The sequence below is a fragment of the Zingiber officinale genome, chromosome 1B (assembly GCF_018446385.1).
Source record: "Zingiber officinale cultivar Zhangliang chromosome 1B, Zo_v1.1, whole genome shotgun sequence".
NCBI classification, from domain to species: domain Eukaryota; kingdom Viridiplantae; phylum Streptophyta; class Magnoliopsida; order Zingiberales; family Zingiberaceae; genus Zingiber; species Zingiber officinale.
In genome coordinates this window covers 40,126,845-40,135,402 of record NC_055986.1, presented here as the reverse complement: position 1 = coordinate 40,135,402, position 8,558 = coordinate 40,126,845, and the positions used below count along the sequence as shown (strand labels likewise).

Genomic DNA, 8,558 nt, shown 5'->3' with positions numbered 1-8,558 from the left:
GAAGGATCTGAATATGCGACAGCGTAGATGGCTCGAACTGGTCAAAGATTATGATGTAGACATCCTCTACCATCCAGGAAAAGCTAATAAGGTGGCAGACGCACTTAGCAGGAAGTCCAGCGTCACCTTACTATCACTAGCAGCCATGTCACTGCCCCTACAGAAGGAGATCACAGATTTCAGCTTCGAACTTATAGTGGGACAACTCTCTACTATGACATTAGAATCCACCTTGCTTGGTGACATCCAGACAGCTCAGGGACAGGATCCTGAAATTCAAAAAATCAAGCAAGGACTAGCAGGATCAGAAAGTGGAGAGTTCAGAGTATTAGATAGTGGGGCATTACATTTTGGTGACAGACTATGCGTTCCGGATCAGGAGGAACTAAAGAGAAAGATTTTAGATGAGGCTCACAGGACTCCCTATGCGATGCATTCGGGTTCCACCAAGATGTACCAAGACCTAAAGAGACGATTTTGGTGGCCTGGGATGAAAAGAGACGTCGCTAGATATGTCAGTACCTGTCTAACCTATCAGAGGGTCAAGGCAGAACATCAGAGACCAGGAGGAGTTCTGCAGCCTATTCCGATTCCAGAATGGAAGTGGGAGGATATTTCCATGGATTTCATAGTGGGACTACCCAGAACCACAAATGGTTATGATGCAATCTGGGCAATAGTTGACAGACTGACTAAATCAGCCCACTTCTTAGCTATCAGGATATCCCACTCCATGGAACAGCTAGCTCAGTTGTATCTCAAGGAGATCGTTAGACTACATGGAGTCCCATGAACCATTATTTCAGACAGGGACAGTAGATTCACATCACACTTCTGGGAGTGTGTACAGTCAGCATTGGGCACCAAGTTAAAATTTAGCACAGCCTTCCATCCTCAGACAGATGGTCAGACGGAGCGAGTAAATCAGGTACTCGAAGATATGCTCCGAGCATGTGCCCTAGACTTCAAAGGAAGTTGGTGCAAATATCTGAGTTTAGCAGAATTTGCATACAATAACAGCTATCAGGCCACTATCAGTATGACACCTTATGAGGTTCTCTACGGGCGGAGGTGTAGATCTCCAATCTACTGGTATGAGAGTGGTGAACAGAAAGAACTAGAACTTCAGACAGATCTAGTAGCAGATACCACAACAGCTATACAGCAGATCTGCCAGAGGATAGAGACAGCTCAGAGTCGCCAGAAAAGCTATGCTGATACACGGCGCAGACCCCTAGAGTTTTCATTCGGGGATACAATATTCCTCAGAGTGGCTCCCATGAAGGGAGTAATGCGTTTTGGGAAGAAGGGTAAATTAAGTCCCAGATATGTGGGACCATACCTTATCACTAGAAGAGTCGGCAATGTAGCATATGAGCTAGAGCTACCTCAGGAGATGTCAGCTATCCATAATGTATTTCACGTCTCTATGCTGAAGATGCATATCCCAGATGCCACCCAGGTGATTGAGCCCTAGTCGGTACAAGTCCGCGAAGACCTCAACTATGATAGTCGGCCTATTCAGATAATAGACCGAGCAGTTAAGAAATTGCAGAACAAGGAAGTACCATTAGTAAAAGTTATTTGATAAAATCACACAACAGAAGAGGCAACTTGGGAGACAGAAGCTAGTGTGAGGCAGAAGTACCCAGAGTTATTCTAAGTTCGAGGATAAACTTTTCATAAAGTATGGGGGATTGTAATGCCCAAAAATTCTCAAAATAATTATTAGAAATATCCTAGTATTTTTCTAAAATTTTAGGATATTTTTACAGAATTTTTAGAGTAGCGGAAGTAGCAAAAACAAATAGGAACGTAAAATAGCCTACGCGGGTATTGAACCCGAGACCTATTGGGCCCTATGCCTTATAGAGGACTCTAGAAACCAAGTGAACCCAGCAAGGTCGTGCTGAAAGAAAAGAGAATCAATTATATTTATACTTAAGTTGGGCGAATTAACCACTTAATATAAATAAGGAAAATAATTAAGTGAGGAGTTATTTTGGATCGTGACTTTTCCTCTCCTCAACCTAATTCCGCCGAACCCTCTTCTGTCCCTCATCCTCTCGGCGCCCAAGCCAAGGAAGACTAGAGTTCCGTCCCAAGGGTTCCAAGAACACCTTCCGGCAACGACTCCGATATGAGGGCGTTCCTCTCCGCGAGAAGAACACATAGACGCAAGAGGATCATCGAGGGAATCGTCTCCACCGGAAACTAGCGACTAGAATCGTAAGAAACTAGCACAGGAGGTAACAAACCCCTCACCTGCAGTATAAGTAGCTCCTTTCGAAGTTTTACGCATTAGTTTAGTCGTATGCAGAATTTTGGGCATGTAGGGTGTGAACTAGTGCACACCATATGCTTGATAAAATGTGTAGCTCAGTTAAATGCTACCACAGGCATTTTAATAGCTTAGCTAAATGCAATAGAAGCATTTATTCAGTATATGCAGTTTTATTACAGCTTACATGGGACTACGGTCCAATGGGTGGGCTCCCACAGTCGCCTCTAGGTTCAGGCAACCTAGCTCTAGGTTTAGGCAACCTAGCTCTAGGTTCAGATAACCTAGAAATAGCAAGATAAGAAAAAAATTCAGCTATAACTAGTATTTTATTTTCAGCAGTGGCACTGTACTGGACTAGATGTCCATTGGGTTGGGCTCCCACAGTCGTCCCTAGGTTTAGATAGCCTAGTAGACCCTATTAGATTCAGAATTTGCAACCCCGGGTTTAGTTAGGGATGCGCGTACAGCAAGTACAGTTGTCGGGCCCATCAATAGCATGATTATGTATTTTCATCTATTATTGATATATAGTTTTCAAACTTCACAAATTAGTTATGTGAATACAGTGCAGCTTTAGCATTAGTTGATATTAGTTCAGCTCAGCTTTTATGTTAGTTTAGTTCTCTTATGGATTCACATGATAGTTCTCTGCTTAGTTGAATGTCATGTATTGTATGTGATTATGCCATGTTTTAGAATCCATGTTTAGCAATGTTCAGCATATATTTCAAATAACATGTTTTAAAAGCATAAATTGCATCGTATGCATGTTTTGTGAGGTAGATGGTTTCTTACTAAGCGTAAGCTTACAGATACTTCTTTTCCTTATACTGCAAATAAAGGTAAAGGAAAGATGGACTAGCCGAGGCTGGAGGACAATGCTACAAAGATGTGTGTGGGCAGGAACTTGGAATAAAGATCCTTAGAGAAACTAGCAACCTTTAGAATTTAGTATTTTCTTATGGTATTACTTTTCTGCATTTCTAGATACTTAAGTGTCCGAATTATGCAAGATATGCTTAGATGGTTAGTGGACATGCTTAGAACACTAGTTGTTTGCTATTAGAATGTTTTCCAGTTATTTTAGAACTTATGTATGTGACCTTGGCACAAAACAGTGCTGAAATCAGAGCTTAGCTGCGAAATCAGAAACCTCAATCGATCCACCGATCGATTGGAGGCCCTCAATCGATCAGCTGATCGATTGGGGAGTTTTCTCGCGAACAGTAAGCTCCTGGATCGATCAGCTGATCGATCCGGTCGCGTTCTGTCGCGAACAGAGAGCTCTGGAATCGATCCTTGCATCGATTGCCAAGTTTGGATCGATCAGCCGATCGATCCAGAATATTACCCCGCGCATAGTAGCGCGCTGAATCGATCAATGGATCGATTAGTCAGGACAGATCGATCAGCCGATCGATCCAGAATCTTGTCCGTGCACAGTAGCACGCTGAATCGATCAGCGGATCGATCAGATGACTCCGATCGATCAGCTGATCGATTGGAGTGTCTGATTTCAGCTGGAAGGGTCTTAATTCAGTCTTTTGAGCAAATAGAAAGTATGGGTTCCTTCCCTAGTGTATGTATGTCAATGGAAAGGTCTTTGAACCTAATCTTACAGGCTGTAATAGTCACTAGAAGAGTAAGATTTTATTTAGTCCAGTTTACCGCACCTTAAATTATAGCTTAGCACAGCATAATGTAACCCTCGGCCTTACAGCCTAGCCAGTAGAAGGCGGGTCGTTACAAGGGTGGTATCAAAGTATCTCCTCTTTCAGAAGAATCCAATGAGGATTCACTACAACAAATATAATTTTCTGTAGCATGTAATTATACTATCCGTCGCGCGCATTGCATGATGCACAACTCCAACATGTTAAGAGTCATAGCACTTCTGTAACATGCGGCCGCATCCTGCGGAAATTACATACGGAGCGTGCAGCCATACACTACGAATGCACTTAATTGTAGTGTGTAGCTGTGCTCTGTGGATGTAATTTTCCGCAGCATATAGTCGTACGTTGTGGAAAAATGCACTTTCTAAGGGTTGGGGTAAAGTGCATCTGCAGCGTGCGACCCCACGCTGCGGTTGCATTTGACAAAATCAATTATAATACAATTCTTATACAACTATATATACATATCTTATACAATTATAATACAAAAAATATACATCCACAACTACAACACAAATAAATAACACAAAAAATTATAATACCACATACACTCAATTATAAAACTAAAATATTTATAATATCACAAATAATCATCAACACCACATTTAACAAAATAACAATTCACTTAGTAGCAACCATTTCAAATCAGTAACACAAATTCACTTAATAACATAAATACTTTCCTAAAAAGTATAAAATCGGTAACTCAATATAATAATACAAAACTATAAACTTGGATAACTAAGTAATTGTGCTTCCTATTGCATCTTTGAGAAAAATCATTTCATCATTTGGTCGAATTAGGTCCACTCTATCAATCCAAACTTTCCAACAAGTTCCATTAACAGGAACGTGATGCACTTTTACTTTTGGATCTGTGGATGCAATTCGACCTTCTGCAATAACTCCATGAACACTCCAATGAAGCAGCTTACATTTAGTACTATCAATGATATCTCCATGACTCAAATTCTTCAGTTGTGACAGTATAACAAAAACAATCTATATAAGTTATATAGAGTTGATTCCAAGTAATAATTAAATATAAATAATATAGAACTTTAAACAATACAATTTTCAAATGGCACAAACATATAGACACAGTCGAGTCACAAGATGCAAATATACTTTCAAGCAACTGAAGTTTCAATTGTCGCTTGTTCACACTTTGTTTTTCAGTTCTCTTCTACTAATCCCTCATACATTAATTATTTTGGTCCATCAACACAACCTTAGTTAACTTGAAATTATTAGAGTTAATGTCAATGTCAAACTGGTCCTAATTCTACGACCCATCAAACTTGTTACAAGAACAAGAAGAAAACAAAAATAATAAACATATCTACTATCACATGCATTTACAACATGTATTTACTCTACTATCACATAACTTGTTACAACAACATGCATTTACTCTACTATCACATAATTTGAGTATCAATAGATTACACATGTATTTATATCTAAGTACAGTAAGTTAGTTACATGAGTTGCAGCTTGTTGTTGACTAACATTACAAACATTGACATCAATACCAACATGAATATAATTGTCAATACCGCTACCAATGCTATACTAACAACCTAATTTTATAACAAATTGTGTAAGTAATATCACCATAATATAATTACACTAACATGAATATAAAAAAATCATAATAATTAAGAGTAAATGCATGTTGTTTAATTACTAACTTGTTCTTGTTCATTTTGTTGCCTTTGATTTTGTAAAAACATGCTCCTCATTTCTTGCATTTGTTGTTAAAGTATATACATCATATTTTCAAGATATTTAATGACTTTATTTTGTTGCCCAGACATTCCAACTTTTGATGGTGTAACTCTAAATCCCATTTCTTGCACTCTTCCTCGAGATTCCTTGCCAAATACAAGGCTAATTGCATCATTAGCAATGTTAGCTGCGTTCAGAGATTTGGGTGGACATTCTTTTATTTCTTTCTGCAAATAACAAGATACAAACTTTGTAAAAAAAAAAAAAGTTTAAGTTAATAGTGGCATTTGTATGAAAACTTTTAGATATAATAACAAGAGATAACTTTATTAATATTTTCTCGGCAATAACTTGTCTAATAGGTTGTCTTATTTTTCTTTGTGTGACCTTCAATCTAAACTTGTGATCTTGTAATTGGGGTATCAGGACTTGCTAAATATATATATTGTGTTTTATAAAAATAGTTAGGAATAAATAAGAATGTTAAGTATATTCACATAACTTTACATAACATTTTTAAAAATATAATACTTACCATAGCATAACCTCTCCGGCTCATCATGTGAATGTGGTCTTAATTTACCCTGATTCTTTTGAATTTTTCACTCTTCTCCTGATAAGAAAAATATATTTAACATATTCAATTTGAATCCACCAAATATTTCTAATACAACCAAATTCATTAAGTGACTAGTATTAGTAATTAATACTTATTTGAAATTCAGGTGATAGTGTCCTCTTTACAAATAATTCCTATTGCTCTTGGTCCATCAATCAGTTTTAGCCAAAATCAACTGATGGACCTAGAGAGCTCGGAATTATATGGAATCAGAGCACATGTGTTCGTCTAATTCTCCTAATTATGTCCATACTCTCAAATATTAATTTGATATACCATATTAAGAGCACCAATTTTTTGACATAGAAGACTTTTTAATTATTATTTTTTTTTAAAAAAATAATCGATTGTTATACTTTGTTAAAGTGTAGCAATTAGAAGTGAATAGTCAACCCACCAAACTGATCAATTCGCTCATATCGACCCAAACCGAATGGAAAAAAAAACTCCATCGGATATAGGGTCGGATGTAGGGTTCTAATATTGCATTATCTTATCTAGTAGGGTTGGATAGTTTTTTACCCCAATAATAGAATTAACCCGATCCGTGATCACCCCTACTTGTAGCAGCTACTGTCGATAAGCTGCTACACGTTGTAGCAACTACTGTCGATTAACTGCTACAACGTGTAATGAGTAATGTCTATTATTATTTAAAATATTTTATTTTTTATTGTATTATATTTATATTTTATATTTTATTGAATATAGGGTTGGATATACAAATAACTGATAATCCGCCTGATATCTGATACATAAGAATCATCGGGTATAGGGTCGGATGTAGGGTCCTGATATTGCATTATCTGATCTAATAGGGCCGGATAATTTTTTACCCTAATAACTGAACCAATCTGATCCATGACCACTCCTAATAACAATTGAATAAAAAATCTTTTTTTTATCACATAAACATACCAAATCGATTTTTTTTTTAAATCTTTCAAAGATCTCTTTTAGATCTTTGAAAGTGGTTAGCAATGAATCAAGCGTCAAACCCTTGAATAAACTGTCCGCTTTTATCTTTTCTACGACTAATGCAATTGACTCCATAACATGAAGTTGCTTTCTGTGCCATTGGTCCGACTTTTGTATGTCAAGCTCAGTAGATTCCACGATTTGTCTAACATTGTACTGGAGCAGCTCGGGTGTGGGAACATCATTCTCTTTCATCTCAGTCTCCATGTTCAAATTATCTAGACTCATCAAGACCTCAACTTGTGGTCCCATCATATCAAGAACCTTCTGAACAGCGTTAATATCCTGTTCCTGCTTTTTAGCTAGCGGCTCATCCATCGTCAAAATCTCAGCTTCGGCTCTTCCTCGCTTTTGCTTTAACCACCTCTTCTCCTTTGAAGGTCCTGTTACCACTTGAGTAGCCATCTTTTCCTTTGGCGCTTCATCCAAAACAGGCAATTTAGCCTCCTTGTAGCCGTTGAATCCTATGCCCATGTTCTTTGGATGGAGCTTAGCTTCTACCCGGGCAACTATGCCTTGTTCATTTTCCCCCAATCCAGACCCTTCCTTGAATCCTATCTTCTTCATCAGCTTCAAACCTATTCCCTTGGTGTGCGCCTTAAACTTCCCCATCTCATGTTGGAAGATGAATTATGGGAGAAGAAATAAAAAGGATTATAGAAGAAAAAAAATGTGGAGGAGGAGGAGAATCTCTACGTGGAAGAAGAGGAGAAATAAAATAAAACACTCAACTTGCTTCATTCATGAAAGAAAGTACATATTTATAGGCTTAATGGATAAACACCAATTGAATTATTCTATCTCTATGAAACTTCTTATTCATATCATAATTGTCACCTCATCAACTTTATCCTATCACAAAGTCTAGTCAAACTTGCGACCTCATCATTCTATCTTCACAAACTTTTATTAACAATTTTTATCTCTAAAATAAAGTTTAATTTCTAACACCCCCTCTTAAACTTAATTTTGTGACTCCAAGTAGATTCCGCATCTTGATGAAATCTTCAAATTTGAGTAGCTTTATAAAGATGTCAGCAACTTGATCTTTAGTCTTCACATAGACTAGCTCCACATCTTTGTTTTTCATATGTTCGCGAATAGAATGAAAGCGAACATCAATATGTTTACTTCTTTGATGATATACCGAATTCTTCCCCAATGCAATTGTCGATTTGTTGTCAATGCAAATTTGAGTTGCTTCATTTTGTTCAAATTTTATCTCCTTCAGTAGGTTTCTCAACCATATAGCATGACTAACACATGAGGA

General features: G+C 37.5%; 1 protein-coding gene across 1 annotated transcript; it reads right to left on the bottom strand.

Annotated features, from left to right (window-relative positions):
- Window positions 1-4,701: 4,701 nt before the first annotated feature.
- Window positions 4,702-7,900, bottom strand: LOC122037987 (septin and tuftelin-interacting protein 1 homolog 1-like). The gene is made up of 3 exons (XM_042597506.1): window positions 7,229-7,900; window positions 5,787-5,918; window positions 4,702-4,932 (listed from the first exon to the last, which is right to left on the bottom strand). Exons 1-3 carry the CDS (start codon window positions 7,898-7,900, stop codon window positions 4,702-4,704), a joined length of 1,035 nt encoding a protein of 344 aa, XP_042453440.1.
- Window positions 7,901-8,558: the final 658 nt, after the last annotated feature.